The 18,856-nt window shown below is 40.1% G+C and overlaps 1 protein-coding gene across 1 annotated transcript in view; it reads left to right on the plus strand.

Moving 5' to 3' along the window:
- Window positions 1-3,601: 3,601 nt before the first annotated feature.
- LOC129818755 (alpha-mannosidase 2-like) overlaps window positions 3,602-18,856 on the plus strand; it is a 67,437-nt gene continuing 52,182 nt past the window's right edge. The window contains exons 1-4 of the mRNA XM_055874964.1: window positions 3,602-4,719; window positions 5,625-5,882; window positions 14,712-14,856; window positions 16,355-16,526. Coding sequence (XP_055730939.1) covers window positions 4,579-4,719; window positions 5,625-5,882; window positions 14,712-14,856; window positions 16,355-16,526 — 716 coding nt within the window. The 5' untranslated portion in view covers window positions 3,602-4,578. The remainder of the gene's footprint in view (window positions 4,720-5,624; window positions 5,883-14,711; window positions 14,857-16,354; window positions 16,527-18,856) is intronic.

An 18,856-nucleotide genomic window follows, 5' to 3' on the forward strand; every position in this document is an offset into this window, starting at 1 on the left:
TTACATATCAAGATTCATTTTCAATTTGTTAAATACTTTTATGGTGCGTACTGCTTTTTGTTTTTACATTTACGGATAATTTCAAAATAATATTTACATTCTATATTAAATAATGTGAAAAGGGGTTTGTTCTCTGCCCACTTCATTTTATGGATAAAGAATCTCCCATGAAAGATAAACAAATTAACAATGAAAGTTAATTCAGGGTTCATATCATTTGGATCAAAATAAAGCATAATATCAGAGTCTCTCAGATTACCATTAATAGTTGTTTCTTTTAAAATAAAATCTTCTAACTCACTCCAAAATCTTCTGACATAAGAACAATCCCAAAATAAATGGTCAAGAGTTTCTGGGTCACAACCACAAAATACACATTTGTTATCAATAGCTATTTTAAATCTATGTATAATAAAGGTCTTCACAGGGTAGATTTTATGAATGAGTTTGGATGATACTTCTTTCACCTTGTTAGATATACAATATTTACCAGACAACAACAAAACTTTGTTCCAGTTCACTTGTCCTAGGGCTGCATTCCAGTACATTTTAGCAGAGGGAATAGTAACATGTTGACATAGTTTCCTTATATACATGTTATTACATTTATAATTTAAAATGTAAATTCCATCTAGTTGTATTGAGGCTACAAAATCCTCAACAGTTGCACTTTGAGTATTGTTATATTCTCCTAAAAGAAGAATAGCACCTTTAGGGACAGCTCTAACAACAATTTGATACTCCTCAGGAGTGAATGTAACATTGTGTGTTCTCATAACAATTTGGATAATCATATAGTTGTCCATCATTATTCAATAATTGTTTCACCCAAATAATGTTGTTGTCAAACCAGTTCTCGAAAAATAAAGACTTGTTTTTGTATTTTGTGTCTTTATTATTCCAGATTGTATACTTATGTGGGGAAAAATTGTGTTTGTACATGAGGTTCCAAGTTAGAAGTACTTGTTTATGAAAGTTTGCAAGCTTAATAGGGATTTTACCCATATTAAAGTTGCATTTGAATAAGAATTCTAGACCACCAATTAGTTGGAATATTAAATTAGGGATTATATTCCAGATGCAATCCTTATTTCTTAAATAGTTTAGTATCCATTTCATCTGAAATATTATATTAGAGGTTTTAAAATCCAGAGCATTCAACCCTCCCTCACCTTGGGTGCTACATATTACCTCTTTTCTTAAATAATGAGGTTTATTCCTCCATATGAAGTTAAATAATTTAGTATCAACCATTTTAGTTACTGACAGAGGAACATCCAAGGCAAGGGAGATATAAACTAATCTGGACAGACCTTCAGATTTTGATAAAAGTACACGTCCAGGTAAAGAAAGATCTCTTAATAACCAGGAGTTAAATCTCTTTCCAATTTTCTCTACAATAGGAGAGAAATTTAAGTTGGCCCTTTCTTTCTGATCTTTGCTAACTTTAATACCAGGTCTTCACCTGTTGTATTCGGCACGTGACAAATAAACTTTGTTTTGATTTGATATGTGATCATATCTTTTACAGGGATATTACATACTGAGTTTAAGTCACATCTTTTCAACGCAAATAATTCACATTTCCTAATATTCAGAGATAAACCAGATACATGTGAGAAGGCATTAATACACTCAATAGCTTCCCTGACTTCATTATGATCTTTCAAAAAAATGGTGGTGTCATCAGCCAATTGTGATTGATACCATTCAACCTGGTATCTGGTATCTGAATACCCCTAAAACTATCCTTATTTATATGAAGTGCCATAACTTGTGTGACCAATAAAAATAAGAAAGGAGAAATTGGGCATCCTTGTTTAATTCCACATCTAATGTCGAATCTCTGTGAAGTTCCATGGGATAATTTAACAGAGCTGTTACTATTATTTTAAAGTGTCTTAATTACACTTAGAAAATATTGACCAAAACCAAAAAATAGAAAGTCTCAAAAATAAAATAATGTTTAACTCGTTTTCCATGTGTAAACCACTCAGTGCGCTAAACCTGAGAGAACCTTGATGAAAACCTGCTCCAGAGCGCTCAGACTGGGGCGAAAGTTCGCTTTCCAACAGGACAACGACCCTAACCACACAGCCAAGACGCAGGAGTGGCTTCGGGACAAGTCTCTGAATGTTCTTGAGTGGCCCAGCCAGAGCCCGGACTTGAACCCGAACGAACATATCTGGAGATACATGAAAATAGCTTTGCAGCGATACTCCCCATTCAACCTGACAGATCTTGAGACGATGGGAGAAACTCCCCAAATTCAGGTGTGCCAAGCTTGTAGCGTCATACCCATAGTGGGCTCCCGAGTGGTGCAGTGGTCTAAGGTACTGTATCACAGTGCAAGAGGTGTCTTTACAGTCCCTCGTTCGAATCCAGGCTGTATCACACCCGGCCGTGATTGGGAGTCCAATAGGGCGGCGCACAATTGGCCCTGTGTCGTCCGGGTTTGGCTAGTGTAGGCCGCCATTGTACATACAAATTTGTTCTTAACTGACTTGCCTAGTTAAATAAAGGTTAAATAAAACATAAAAAACAAGAAGACTCAAGGCTGTACTGAGTAAAGGGTCTGAATACTTATGTAAATGTTTATTTTTGTTTTTTATTTTTAAAACGTATGCATAAAATTATAACCTCTTTTTGCTTTGTCATTGTGGGGTATTGTTTGTACATTGAGGGGAAAAAACTATTTAATCCATTTTAGAATAAGGCTGTAGAGTAGAAACATGTGGAAATAGTCAAGGGGGCTGAATACTTTCCGAATGCACTGTATGGATGAGCTAGGCCTACTATCACATTTTTTGTTTTTAGATTGTATCAATTTTCTTTAGATACTATCTCAAAATGTTGATTTACATCTCTGGCATTTTTTACATACTGTACAAACATTATGATATACTATCTCAAATGTGGACTTACTTATCTCAAAATGTTTAGATAGTGTGAACTTTTTTTATGGTGGTGGGAATGAGCTTCTATATGATCTGGCTAATATTGGGAGCCTCAAGGGGAAAAAATGGGCCGGTGTGGGGGCCAGTGTGTTAGAAATGCCAGGGCCAATTTCTGATTCCAGTCCACCCACCCTGTGCTCCAAGGTGGATGAGGCTGTGGCTGTGTTTCACCAGGCTAAAGTGGTTTCACCAGGCTAAAGAGGTTGCATAGAAATCTGTTCCCAACTCAGCTTGAGTTCCAAGCCAAGCAAGGGATGGGGATCCTAGAAGCTTGCTTCACAAAAAATATTGACATTGCAGCAAGATTAATTAAGTTATTTAAACTAATAAATGATTGACTGCCAAATCTAGATGATTTGACCTTGATGATATAATTACAGTTCATAAAATATTATTATAGTATTATTAATAATACTAGTAGTTGTATTAATAATAGTATTAGTATTAGTAGTAGCCTAATATAAATAGTTGATCATTTACACTCCGAATTACCCCATTAATCTATCCATATCTTTTTTTACCTGTTAAATTCGATCAAAATTATATTTTTCGTCACCAAATGATGTCAGAGGAGGCGTATTCAAGTTTCGGTTCTCCTGTGCCCTACTGGGCTACTACTGTGGCCTGGAGAGAGAGAAGGGAGACGTTTCTCAGCTGTGAGATTACATTCACAAAGGAAACTTGTAACGCAAAGAATTTCACGTTCGTGTCGCTTTACTCAATCCATTAATGCTGAGTGAAATGTGTGGCGTTTTCAATTTTATTTGCTTATCTCAATCTTACAATCAGGATGGAGTAAGAAAGGAAAATTTGTCGGTGGAGCTTGTCTATTTCCGCAGATGCTGTTGACGTTTGCAATGAAATAGCGTCACATCTTTCTCTCTTTTTCAATTCCAAATGTTGAAAATATGAACGAGATCAAGTAAAGCTGGCATTTGGACAGCCTGGAATCATCAGTGGTGCGCGCTGAACATGCCCATGCAGCTGTTTTCACGAAGTCTCTGGTGTTTTCGGGAGTTAATGACCAAGTTTTGGCATCACAAATGAATCATTGGAGGCGTGTTTTCTCGAAGATACTACATTGGGATAAGGGCAATGATCGCAAAACGATGGAGTTGGAAACGTTTACGCATTGTGCGCTGGATTAAAAACGCAGTAACGCACGACTTTACCTGTGCGCCTCAAATGAAAGTTGTGAGTCGGTAGGCGGCGCACGTTCATACCATATGCTTTTCACTTCCTCGCTTAATTTGAACAGAAAACAAATACAGGAAGGAGACGGGGTCTATCTGCTGAATCACACTAATCTTTCACACTAAAACTTTGCGACCGAGGACGCAGTCTGTTGTTCAGGCTACCTTTGGGTGACAGATCCAGCTTTTTAAAGTTTATTGTACATAGGAGGGAATGTCTATAATTATGTAAGTTCCGTCGTAACACACTAAAGAAGAATGTATTACTATTTTTTTAAAGAGTTTTAGGAATAGCATAGACATTTTCCGATCCTCGCCGCGGAGTCAAGACATCGACCATTCGCTGAGGGGGATTTACATGACTATAGGTTATTGCTGTCACTCAATGCGATCAACTTCGATTCACCTGGCAGTATCGATTGTAAATTATGATAAGGCTCAATCGGCAAGTCACTGTTTTGGGCAGTGCCATATTTTGTGTAGTGGTCTTCTCATTGTACCTGATGCTGGATCACCTGCAATTAGACAATACCAAAAGTCCAAACAACGGTGGGGATAGATTGCAAAATGTAAGTCTGACTTATTTTCTGTAAGATATAGCCTATGACTGAGGAACCTTGTTTTTACATAGTTGCACAAATATGAATGAATTTGTAAAGTAGCCTATGTCCTCAAAATCTTATCACTGCTACTGTGTAGATAACTGGTGTTGATTGGCTGCTGTAGGCATGGGCACGGTTAGTAGGCCAACTAGTCGTTTTTACATTGTTACAATGTACCGACGTTCTAGACAATGTTTAACAGTTTTCGCTTCCCGACAGGAAACACATTTTCAACTGTAGCCATGATATAGTTATCGTCTTGAAACAGAACTGTTTCCAATAAACACAAGTGTATGCCTTTTTGGAAGTCCTAGGGTCATTTTCATATTGAGATCTTGATATCGCGGGGTTGTGTGTTACGTAATTCCATTCCTGAACTAGTATTTTTAGGCAATCGGGTTGCCTCCCACAATAACAATGTCCCAGCATAACCTACACCTTATTATCATACACCTATTTTGCGCCTAGTGCTATTGCCCAAGGTATGGGATATCGAGACTAAGTGAAACTGGTAAAAGTGGACATGTTTGTGCAACAAGAAGGTGACTGACCTCTTGTTATCTCTTTATTCGTCATTTCCACTTCCTTTCACTGAGGGCTTAACAATTAACCCTATATGCATTGACACTTTGGATTTCTGTGTAATATAGTGTGCTATATTTGTCACCATGGAGGACATACCCATAGGTCCTCGTTTTGGTAACACTATAATAAGGTTACTTTTATTAAGGGTTTACAATTCGTTTATTGACTGTCAATTGACTGTCATTATAACTCATTTATCAACGGTTATTGCATAATAATTAGATGCATACTGTATTGTATAAAGCCAGTGAACTTGTTCTCCTCTGTCCCTTCTTTTCCTTGACCAGGGCCAGTTGTCAATCCTGCAGGGTAAGATTGACCGCTTGGAAAGACTACTGGCAGAGAACAATGAGATCATAACCAACATCAGGGACTCTGTGATCAACCTGAAGGAGTCGGTCAAGGATGGGGTTCCTGATGGAGGGAACATGAGTCAAGGACCCTACCCAGAACTGCTGGCTTCGCCTCCACTGGTCCTCCCTATTGACTCCCAAGACTGTCAGTTCGCAGCAAGGGAGTTCTCTAAGCCAGCAGATGGGGTGCAGGTAAGACTTTTAGAGAAAATTAGAAACAGCTCAGGTATTTGTAGATGCAATGCTGTTGTAGGCTTGAACTACGATTTGAGCTGTATAGCATAGTCCAGTGAAAGTTTGAAGTGAACAAAACTTCAATGGACAGCATTAGAACTGCCAGTGTTATTTTTTTTACTGAACTCTGACCTATTTTGATAAGATTAATTCGTTATACCGAGAGACATCATCATGATCTCATTACCACGCTGAATTGCTCCTACCATCAGTGTGAAATATGAAGCCTTGCAATAGCCATGGGGAAAATCCTTGTTACAGTGTGACGTGACTATGGTGTTAAAATGAAGGACAAATGTAAAAACCATTACACTATGTGTCATGAATATTTTTCATAATTAATAACATGATAGTGCTGAGTGATTAGTGCTTTTTGAGGTTGGTTTGGTTTCGGTCCGATTCTAAAACAAAATTATCACAGTTTTCGGTTTTGATTATTTTATAGATATTAAATGCACAATGCATTATGTCGGTTGAATGCTTTAACAACACAGAATAAAACAATTATTAAAAGTCCCATTATGGTAGTGACTGCCCATTACCGCTTATTAACCATAATTTATTCACATTACTTGAATAAAATATTTCAGTTGTGGTGTATATTACATTTATTTTATTTGATGACATTGTTATTTCATTCCAAGTCATCATCTCTGTACAACTGCTGCCTATGCTGTCTGACAAAATCACTATTTTAGTAGTTCTTCAAAGTACTATCTGTCACTTAGCTCATGTATTTTCAGGTAGAGATACCTCCCGAAGCAACTGCTCTCTATCCCTCTCGATTGTGTATTATTTTGTCTCCCACGCCGTGTCTGCCCCACACTAACCTAGTGTAGCAGGCGTAAAAGAAACACACAGACGAGACAAGTAGGCGCACAATGGATTATGGTCATTGTAGTTAATTACCACGTTTTCTGCGCTAAACCATGTAGAAGATTGGCCTCTTGGAAACTAGAACTCCCTACTACCTCACATAGTTTGGGCTTGATCTGATTTACCTCTAGAGAAACTGTATTGAGCAAAATAAAATAAAAAATGAAATGGAATTCAAATAATGGAACCAACATTGGTCAATTAAGTTGTTTAAAAATTAAAGAATTACCAAAATGTTGGTTAATCGCACAACACCTATATCATGAGCATGTGGGGTGCGTGCTACGCCACCGCTTATAACTAACTATAAGGTCAAGCTACAATATGTAATGTTTTGAATGGCCCGACCAAATTCACATAGAAATGTGAGTTATAGATATTTCAGTCTCATTGAAAGCAAGTCTAAGAAGCGGTAGATCTGTTCTATGCTTATCGTTCTTAAGTTTTGTTTTTTGTACACCACCTTCAAACAGCTGAAAATACAATATATTTGGTTATGGAAAAGATATTTGACAGCGGTTTAGATGGTACAATGATTCCAAACACAATGACTGCTTGTTTTGTCACATAAACTGAAATTAGGGGAATTTAGCAACCAGGAAATGGCGGCGCAATTTCTGCATAGTGTGTCTTTAAGTGTAACAATCAGAAATCTAAGCTGTGTCAAATCAGTTATATCCAGCTCAGGGCTCTAGCCAGCTATGCATGTGGTTTGCTAACTTGCAAGCTAAGTGGCTAGATGTCAAGATCAAGCTTCTTGGTTACAGCAGAGACATTCAATCCCCTCCTGGAACAAGATCCCTGTTTCCTAAAATTGCTTTGTGTGTCAGGTAGTCTAGAGGTTAAGAGCGTTGGGCCAGTAACTAGAAGGGCGATGGTTCAAGTCCCTGAGCCGACAAGGTGAATAATCTGTGGATGTGCCCTTGAGCAAGGCACTTAACCCTAATTGATACTATCATTTGCTCTGGATAACAACGCACAGTGTGCCTATCCGGTAATATGGCCATGTTCTGTTATAATCTCCACCCGGCACAGCCAGAAGAGGACTGGCCACCCCTCATAGCCTGGTTCCTCTCTAAGTTTCTTCCTAGGTTTTGGCCTTTCTAGGGAGTTTTTCCTAGCCACCGTGCTTCTACACCTGCATTGCTTGCTGTTTGGGGTTTTAGGCTGGGTTTCTGTACAGCACTTTGAGATATCAGCTGATGTACGAAGGGCTATATAAATACATTTGATTTGATTTGATAATACAGTATACCCCGGTATTGTACAGAAACGGTATGAACATCTGGATACATCCCAACCCTAGTAAAATATCTTGCAAATAGGATACACAAAAGAAAGAAAATCAAAAAATTGCATGTAAAATGTAAGAGGGCAGCTAGTGTTGAGGAGGGGACTGCAGTTTGACTTGAAATACAGGTTTCTTTCAGTAGAGATAATACCTTTAGGTACAATTAAGTCAGTCAATACCCAAGAATGTTACGGATGAAAAAGAAACCTGTCACCCCTGTGCTTAAATAGACAGAATGAGTGTATATAGCCACTGTGTGTGTATATTTTAAATGTTTTATTTGACCTTTATTTAACTAGGAAAGTCCCATTGAGACACAGTCTCTTTTTCAAGGGAGACCTGGCCAAGAAGGCAGCAACAATCAATACATTTCATAATTAAAACATACAACAATGCAATACAACACGATCCAGCCTAAAAATAAACATTTACACTCCTCCGTAACAGAGTCTCCCATCAATATATGAAATTCATTCAGTGGCACTAACATATCTAGATGAAGCATGGATTGTAGATTACTCCATGCGTCTGGTGCACAAGAAGAGAAGGCAGTCTTGCCTAACACTGTGAATGCCCTGGGAACTTTAAGTAGCAACCACCTAGCAGACCGGGTATGGTAACTGCTGGTGGTGATTCTCTGATCCACCTCTACGCAGACGACACCATTCTGTATACATCTGGCCCTAATTTGGACACTGTGTTAACAAACCTCCAAACAAGCTTCAACGCCATACAACACTCCTTCCGTGGCCTCCAACTCTTCTTAAATGCTAGTAAAACGAATCGCATACTCTTTAACCGATCGATGCCTGTGAAATAAAATAAAATAAAAGCAGACCAGACTACAGAGGTAAAGAGGGAGTTTACCCAAAAGGGCTTTGTAGATGAACACATACAAATGTATCTTTCTGCGCATATAAAGTGAGGTCCAAACTACCATTTGGTACAATGTGCAATGGTGGGTGAGTGACTTGGCATTTGTAATAAAGCGCAAGGATGCATGGTAAACAGAGTCCAGTCTCTGTAAGACGGAAGAGGTTGCATGATAAACAGAGTCCAGTCTCTGTAAGAGGGAGGAGGTTGCATGGTAAACAGAGTCCAGTCTCTGTAAGACAGAGGAGGATGCATGATAAACAGAGTCCAGTCTCTGTAAGTCAGAGGAGGCTGCATGATAAACAGAGTCCAGTCTCTGTAAGACAGAGGAGGATGCATGATAAACAGAGTCCAGTCCCTGTAAGACAGAGGAGGATGCATGATAAACAGAGTCCAGTCTCTGTAAGACAGAGGAGGCTGCATGCATATACAACAAGTCATAATAATCAATTACAGAGAGAAAAGTGGCCTGAACAAGTTTCTTTCTAGCCAGAAGCGGGAAGCAAGTCTTATTACGAAAATAAAAACCCAATTTCAATTTAAGCTTTGTCACAAGATTATCCACATGAACTTTAAAGGACAACTTGTAATCCAACCAAATACCTAGGTATTTGTAGGATGACACTTTTTCTATGAATAAGACAATGCTAACGTTCTCTGGCAGAGTTCTAGATCTGGTAAAGGTCATGAATTCTGTTTTTTGTACATTGAAGACCAGTTTGAGACCATAAAGGGAGGCCTGCAGTGACTGAAAAGCAGTCTGGAGCTCTTCAACAGCCTGAACCAGAGAAGGAGCATTCGGAAAGTATTCAGACCTCTTGACTTTTTCCACATTTTGTTACGTTACTGCCTTATTCTAAAATGTATCAAATAGTTATTCCCCCCCCCCTCATCCATCTACACACAATACCCCATAATGACAAAGCAAAAACATTTTTTTTTTTACATTTTTGCACATTTATAATTTTTTAAAACTGAAGTATCACATTTACATACAGTTGAAGTCGGAAGTGTACATACACTTAGGTTGGAGTCATTAAAACTAGTTTTTCAACCACTCCACAAATTTCTTGTTAACCAACTATAGTTTTGGCAAGTCGGTTAGGACATCTACTTTGTGCATGACACAAGTAATTTTTCCAACAATTGTTTACGGACAGATTATTTCACTTATAATTCATTATATCACAATTCCAATAGGTCAGAAGTTTACATACACTAAGTTGACTGTGTAAACAGCTTAGAAAATTACAGAAAATTATGTCATGGCTTTAGAAGCTTTTGATAGGCTAATTGACATAATTTGAGTCAATTGGAGGTGTACATGTGGATGTATTTCAAGGCCTACCTTCAAACTCAGTGCCTCTTTGCCTGAAATCATGGGAAAATCAAAAGAAATCAGCCAAGACCTCAGAGAAAAATGGTAGACCTCCACAAGTCTGGTTCATCCTTGAGAGCAATTTCCAAACGCCTGAAGGTACCACGTTCATCTGTACAAACAATAGTACGCAAGTATAAACACCATGGGACCACGCAGCCATCATACCGCTCAGGAAGGAGACACGTTCTGTCTCCTAGAGATTAACGTACTTTGGTGCGAAAAGTGCAAATCAATCCCAGAACAACAGCAAAGGACCTTATGAAGATGCTGGAGGAAACAGGTACAAAAGTATCAATATCCACAGTAAAACGAGTCCTATATCGACATAACCTGAAAGGCCGCTCAGCAAGGAAGAAACCACTGCTCCAACACCGCCATAAAAAAGCCAGACTACGGTTTGCAACTGCACAAGGGAACAAAGATCGTACTTTTTGGAGAAATGTCCTCTGGTCTGATGAAACAAAAATAGAACTGTTTGGCCATAATGGCCATCATTATGTTTGGAGGGAAAATAGGGAGGCTTGCAAGCCAAAGAACACCATCCCAACCGTGAAGCACAGGGGTGGCAGCATCATGTTGTGGGGGTGCTTTGCTGCAGGAAGGACTGGTGCACTTCACAAAATAGATAACATCATGAGGGAGGAGAATTATGTGGATATATTGAAGCAACATCTCAAGACACAAGTCAGGAAACATCAGTCAGTCAGGAAACTTGATCGCAAATGGGTCTTCCAAATGGACAATGACCCCAGGCATACTTCCAAAGTTGTGGCAAAATGGCTTAAAGACAACAAAGTCAAGGTATTGGAGTGGTCATCACAAAGCCCTGACCTCAATCCTATAGAAAAGTTGTGGGCAAAACTGAAAAATCTTTTCGAGCAAGGAGGCCTACAAACCTGACTCAGTTACACCAGCTCTGTCAGGAGGAATGGGCCAAAATCCACCCAACTTATTGTGTGAAGCTTGTGGAAGGCTACCCAAAACGTTTGACCCAAGTTAAACAATTTAAAGGCAATGCTACCAAATACTAATTGAGTGTACATAAACTTCTGACCCACTGGGAATGTGATGAAAGAAATAAAAGCTGAAATAAATAATTCTCTCTACTATTATTCTGACATTTCACATTCTTAAAGTAAAGTGGTGATCCTAACTGACCTAAGACAGGGAATTTTTACTAGGATTAAATGTCAGGAATTGTGAAAAACTGCATTTAAATGTATTTGGCTAAGGTGTATGTAAACCCCCGACTTCAATTCTAAGTATTCAGACCCTTTACTCAGTACTTTGTTGAAGCACCATTGGCAGCGATGACAGCCTCGAGTCTTCTTGGGTATGACGATACAAACTTGGCACACTTGTAGTTGGGGAGTTTCTCCAATTTTTCACTGCAGATCCTCTAAAGCGCTGTCAGGTTGGATGGGGAGCATCGCTGCACAGATTTTTTCAGGTCTCTCCAGAGATGTTTGATCGGGTTCAAGTCCAGGCTCTGGCTGGGCCACTCAAGGACATTCAGAGACTTGTCCCGAAGGCACTCCTGCATTGTCTTGACTGTGTGCTTATGGATTGTTGTCCTGTTGGATGGGGAACTGAGCACTCTGGAGCAGGTTTCATCAAGGATCTCTCTGCACTTTGCTCTGTTCATCTTTCCCTCGATCCTGACTAGTCTCCCAGTCCCTGCCGCTGAAAAACATCCCAACAGCATGATGCTGCCACCACCATGCTTCACCATAGGGATGGTGCCAGGTTTCCTCCAGATGTGCTGCTTGGCATTCAGGCCAAAGAGTTCAATCTTGGTTTCATCAGACCAGAGAATATTGTTTCTCATGGTCTGAGTCGTTTCAGTGCCTTTTGGCAGACTCCAAGTGGGCTGTCATATGCCTTTTACTGAGGAGTGGCTTCCGTCTGACCACTTTACCATAAAGGCCTGATTGGTGGAGTGCTGCAGAGATGGTAGTCCTGCTGGAAGATTCTCAATGCAATTCGCAATGCTACCAAATACTAATTGAGTGTACATAAACTTCTGACCCACTGGGAATGTGATGAAAGAAATAAAAGCTGAAATAAATAATTCTCTCTACTATTATTCTGACATTTCACATTCCTAAAGTAAAGTGGTGATCCTAACTGACCTAAGACAGGGCATTTTTACTAGGATTAAATGTCAGGAATTGTGAAAAACTGCATTTAAATGTATTTGGCTAAGGTGTATGTAAACCCCCGACTTCAATTCTAAGTATTCAGACCCTTTACTCAGTACTTTGTTGAAGCACCATTGGCAGCGATGACAGCCTCGAGTCTTCTTGGGTATGACGATACAAACTTGGCACACTTGTAGTTGGGGAGTTTCTCCAATTTTTCACTGCAGATCCTCTAAAGCGCTGTCAGGTTGGATGGGGAGCATCGCTGCACAGATTTTTTCAGGTCTCTCCAGAGATGTTTGATCGGGTTCAAGTCCAGGCTCTGGCTGGGCCACTCAAGGACATTCAGAGACTTGTCCCGAAGGCACTCCTGCATTGTCTTGACTGTGTGCTTATGGATTGTTGTCCTGTTGGATGGGGAACTGAGCACTCTGGAGCAGGTTTCATCAAGGATCTCTCTGCACTTTGCTCTGTTCATCTTTCCCTCGATCCTGACTAGTCTCCCAGTCCCTGCCGCTGAAAAACATCCCAACAGCATGATGCTGCCACCACCATGCTTCACCATAGGGATGGTGCCAGGTTTCCTCCAGATGTGCTGCTTGGCATTCAGGCCAAAGAGTTCAATCTTGGTTTCATCAGACCAGAGAATGTTGTTTCTCATGGTCTGAGTCGTTTCAGTGCCTTTTGGCAGACTCCAAGTGGGCTGTCATATGCCTTTTACTGAGGAGTGGCTTCCGTCTGACCACTTTACCATAAAGGCCTGATTGGTGGAGTGCTGCAGAGATGGTAGTCCTGCTGGAAGATTCTCCCATCTCCACAGAGGAACTCTGGAGCTCTGTCAGAGTGACCATCGGGTTCTTGGTCACCTCCCTGACCAAGGCCCTTCTCCCCTGATTGCTCAGTTTGGCCGGGCGGCCAGCTCTAGGAAGAGTCTTGGTAGTTCCAAACTTATTCAATTTAAGAATAATGGAGGCCACTGTGTTCTTGGGGACCTTCAATGCTGCAGAAATGTTTTGGTACCCTTCCCCAGATCTGTGCCTCAACACAATCCTGTCTCTGAGCTCTACGGACATTTCCTTCGACATTATGGCTTGGTTTTTGCTCTGACATGCACTGTCAACTGTGGGACCTTATATAGAGAGGTGTGTGCCTTTCCAAATCATGTCCAATCAATTAAATTTACCACAGGTGGACTCCAATCAAGTTGTAGAAACATCTCAAGGATGGTCAATGGAAACCGGATGCACCTGACCTCAATTTCGAGTCTCATAGCCAAGGGTCTGAATACTTATATAAATAACGTATTTCTGTTTTTCATTTTTAATAAATGTGCAAAAATATCTACAAACTGTTTCCACTTTTGTCGTTATGAGGTATTGTGTGTAGATTGTTGAGGATTATTAAAAATATATATCTTTCTAGAATCAGGCTGTAACGTAACAAAATGTGGAAAAAGTCAAGGGGTCTGAATACTTTCCGAATGCACTGTATGTCATCATGTTTCTTCTTGACACCAATCATGATAACAAGCTATTTTCTGCGTTTCATGTTCCTGTTATTAAAACCATGGCTTTAGTAAGGGTTTTTGTACCATTCCATACTGTACATATAAACCCATGACAGATAACACATTTTATCATCTTGTCCTCTCGGTATCACCTTCCAATTATTCCATTATTTTATTTGGCCGTAAAACAAAGACAGATATTTCAGTTGGCGCGAGTCCCAGAGAAACCCCAAGCAGCCTCTGTTGCATTAGAAGTTCCATCTCTCATTTGCATTCTTCTGACCTGCTGATATCACAGATGTGAATGTTGTCATACACCGATTTCCAGGAACAGATGCTTTGTTTTCTTTCTTTTCTTTCTTTTCACTGTGGTGGGGGACGGCACTTATTTTGACTGCTACTTTTGACATAAAGTGAACACAAAACTGAAACTGAACCAAATACATTAAACCTCCTTAAAAACATTCTAGAGTAGGCAACAATGCCTAATAAAGTGACGCTTTGCTGCAAACAAGTGTCACAGACTATGTGTGGCCATGTTGTTCAATACTTTCAATACTACTAATAATACATTGTTGACAATAAACAGGTGAAATATACTTCAGTGTATGTTAGCCTTCTTCATGGTAGTGGTTTACCTCAAAGAATATCCCACTATTTTTCTCAGGGAGAAACAGAAACAGGGGTTGGAGTGTTTGTTTTTTGTGTTTTTTTTCAGTTGCTGGATGTTTATGATCTTCTGACCTTTGACAATCCTGATGGGGGAGTGTGGAAACAAGGATTTGATATCACCTACCAGGAGAATGAATGGGACAGCGAGCCACTACAAGTCTTTGTTGTGCCCCACTCACATAATGATCCTGGTAAGTAGTGCACTACTTCGGAGAGCATTAAAGGGACACCACACTCCAAAATCAAGTTGTGGTTCTTCACAGTCGATGGCGTGGGACATGGATTTATCTTGACATAAGACTACCTTTGAGGTTTAAAAACATCTGCTCACATTTCATTTTGGAGTATATTGTCCCTTAACCTAGAAACACTGGACTTTCCTCTGTGACTTCTTCAACGCTTTGTTTTCTCTACTTAAGACAGTCACAGCTCGTGTAGACAGGAAGCAAGGCGTAGGCAGCTCCTCAGCAGTCAGGATTCAAATTCCTAGGTTAATTGTGTTTCATGGTCTGCCAAGGGAGCAAGCATTATACCACAGCATACAACGTAAAGACCACATTATACCACAGCATACAATGTAAAGACCACATTATACCACAGCATACAACGTAAAGACCACATTATAAACTGGGTGGTTCGAACCCTGATTTCTGACAGTCGTTGTATATCAGACCATATACCACGGGTATGACAAAACATGTATTTTTACTGCTCTAATTACATTGGTAACTAGTTTATAATAGCAATAAGACACCTCGGGGGCTTGTGGTGTATGGCCAATATACCACGGCTAAGGGCTGTATCCAGGCACTCCGCGGTGTGTCGTGCTTAAGAACAGCCTTTAGCCGTGGTATATTGTCCATATACCACACCCCCTTGTGCCTTATTGCTTAATTATACAACATAAAGTACGTAGAGCAATTGATGAAAGTCTTGTCCTGTTACCACTAAAACATTTGATCAGAAAAATAAAACAATTGATCAGACATATAAGAAGCCTGTTTTCTATACACTTCCTCACTGTTACATTTTCCACAGAAACAGAGCATTTGAACTATGTATTGCAGTGTGAAGGCGTAGTCCCTCACAAGCATTCTAGAGACTAAGGCATCAGTGCAGGCAATAAGAGTGTTGGTAGTTCCGGGCGCTTGTCACGTCGTGTGTATGCTCAGTAGCAGCATCTGCAGCTCGGTAACAGCCAGGTCCAGTCTATTCTTTGTTCCTGAGATTGGTTAACTCCTTAGCAACCCGAGCTGGCTTTCTGGTTTAACTGGGGTGGTCTTCCCCTTACAGCTGTATACAGTAGCTCATGACTATTCTCACACCCTTGCATAGATTAAAAGCACTCAGGCCTGTTTGCCGTTCACTGGATGATTTACCCTATTTTGTCTTGCAGTGGAAAGAACAATGCAATGTTCAGACTTTTTTTGTTGAATGCATTGATTTTCATTGGAAATATGATCACATGTTGGGAAATCAATGGATGTGGCAAATTGATTGAACCCCATGTTCTGCTTATTCACCTGATGATGGCTTAATTGAATCCGTTTATTTCATCTATGGCAGACAGATAGACCACATAGCATTTCTATAGAAGTGAACAGACGTAGATTATTCCTTACACGCCACTCTACAGTCGTAATGTACGCTCAACCACTTTGTCACAGTTGTCCGTTTGTTGGTTCTCAGGATGGCTGAAGACGTTTGACGAGTACTACCGGGACCAGACCCAGCACATTCTGAACAACATGGTGGTGAAACTCCACGAGGACAGCCGCAGGAAAATGATCTGGTCCGAGATCTCCTACTTCGCCAAGTGGTGGGACAACATCGACGGCCAGAAGAGAGACGCTGTCAAGAGGTAGGAGTTCTGTCTGTGTCGTTTTAGCTTCAAGTTGAGACTGAAATCAATACGAGCAGCAAATCACCACTGAAAAAAGTTCCCAATTGTCATACTTGAGTAAAAGTAAAGATAACTTCATAGAAAATTAGTCAAGTAAAAGTGAAAATCGGCCAGTAAAATGCTACTTGAGTAAAAGTCTAAGAGTATTTAAATATACTTAAGTATGAAAAGTAAAAATTCCTTATATAAAGCAAACCAGACGGCATCATTTTATTTTTTATTTTCTGATAGCCAGGGGCACGCTCCAACAATCAGACATAATTTACAAACAAAGTGTAACGGTAGTCCTCCTCCTCTTCATCTGAAGAGGAGGAGTATTGAGGGAACCAAGGCGCAGCGTAGTGAAATGACATATTTTATTAACGAAAACACGAACTTGACTAAACTAACAAAAACAACAAACGGTGTAGACAGACCTAGACGACGTACTTACATAAAACAAGAAAAACGCACGAATAGGAAACATAGGCTACACAAACCGAACAAACCGTAAACAGTCCCGCGTGGTGTACAGACACAGACACGGAAGACAATCACCCACAACGAACACTGTGACAACGCCTACCTAAATATGACTCTTAATTAGAGGAACGCCAAACACCTGCCTCTAATTAAGAGCCATACCAGGCAACCCAAAAACCAACATAGAAACAGAAAACATAGAATGCCCACCCAAACTCACGTCCTGACCAACTAACACATATAACAAACTAACAGAAATAGGTCAGGAACGTGACACAAAGCATGTATTTAGTCAGTCCGCCAGATCAGACGCAGTAGGGACTTCCAGGAATGTTCTCTTGATAACTGTGTGAATTAGACCATTTTCCTGTCCTGCTAAGTGTTCAAAATGGAACAAGTTCTTTTGGGTGTCAGGGAAAATGTATGGAGTTAAAAGTACATACTTTTCTTTTGGAATGTAGTGAAGTAAAAGTAAAAGTTTTCAAAATAATGAATAGTAAAGTAAAGTACAGGAATAAAACAACTTAATTAGTACTTTCAAGTATTTTTACTTAAGTACTGTACACCACTGCAAATCACTTATGGATTCTGTTAGTGTATTCTTGATTTAGCTTGGCTGCTGTAAACATGGAAGCTAATTCCTTAGTGGATTTGCAATAACATTCCGATGCTCCTCTGTTATTCCCATTTTAATTAAAGCAAGGTTATACCTTGCTTAGGGCTAGCGGTTTTATAGGGTTTATTAAAAATGCAATGACATTAGAAGTGAAGAAGTTGAAGATAAATGAACTCAACCTCACAGCCTGAGATTGTCATTATACAGTATGTACAGGTAAATCAATGGCCACATCCCGGTTTACAGCACAACTATTCTTTACTCTTTACCTGCTAGCAGGAGTTCATTGGTTTAAATTGCCTTAACAAGCCAAACTGACTCCAAATGGTCGTGAGGTCATAAAATCAATTGTGCTTGTGAGAGGCACATGGGCTCACACATGCTCTCTCTCTCTCACACTCTGCCTCAGTCTCTTTGCTGTTGACAATGTCCCCTTGAGGATGTAACAGTTGTCAGGAGTCAGTGGGTTCTCTGCGAACGACATGGAGGGAGTGATGGGGAGAGGGTTTTCCGCTTCAGAAAACAGCCAAAGAGGGTATCACAAATGCTGTGTGCATTGGCCATGCTCACGACGAGCTACTGGCGGGTAGGTTTCAGCACTAAGCCTTGGGAGATTACAAAACGGTGTATGAAATGCAATAAACATTTCAGCTGCAGGTTAGAATTCCAATTAGGAGCACAAGCAAAAACAGCCTTAAGGTGAAGGATGGAGGAAGATGAAAAATCCAACACTAATATTTATTCACTATTGATTTGATGCGCAGGGAGTTCAAAGCGAACCAGATCCATTCCTTTTTTTCTTTCTAGAATATTCCGTGTTTGCTCTTTTTTAGAAGGGTGGGTGTTGCTCATTTAATAACTTATTTTCTTTGCAGGTTTTCATTTGATGTCAGCAAATTCAAGGTCTGGCGCTTAATGATAAAATGTCCCCCGTTACAGTACACGGAGAACTATTGCTCAAGAAATTCAAACAAACAACCTCATTATTTCTTCGGGAACACACCTTTAGGATTCGAGAGGAACTTGTTTTTGAGCAGCATGTTTCGGGTTTGTAGGACAGCCACATCCATCCGTCCTCGTTAGAATGCAGTGCTGCTGTCGGGTCAGTGAGGATGGCACCTGCTTTCCTCACTCCAACTCGTCAACACCAGGACAAACCTACACTACGCCCCGCTCCCACCTGTCCAATCATAGAACAATGAAAGAAACC

Source organism: Salvelinus fontinalis, chromosome 21, assembly GCF_029448725.1.
Source record: "Salvelinus fontinalis isolate EN_2023a chromosome 21, ASM2944872v1, whole genome shotgun sequence".
Classification (NCBI taxonomy): domain Eukaryota; kingdom Metazoa; phylum Chordata; class Actinopteri; order Salmoniformes; family Salmonidae; genus Salvelinus; species Salvelinus fontinalis.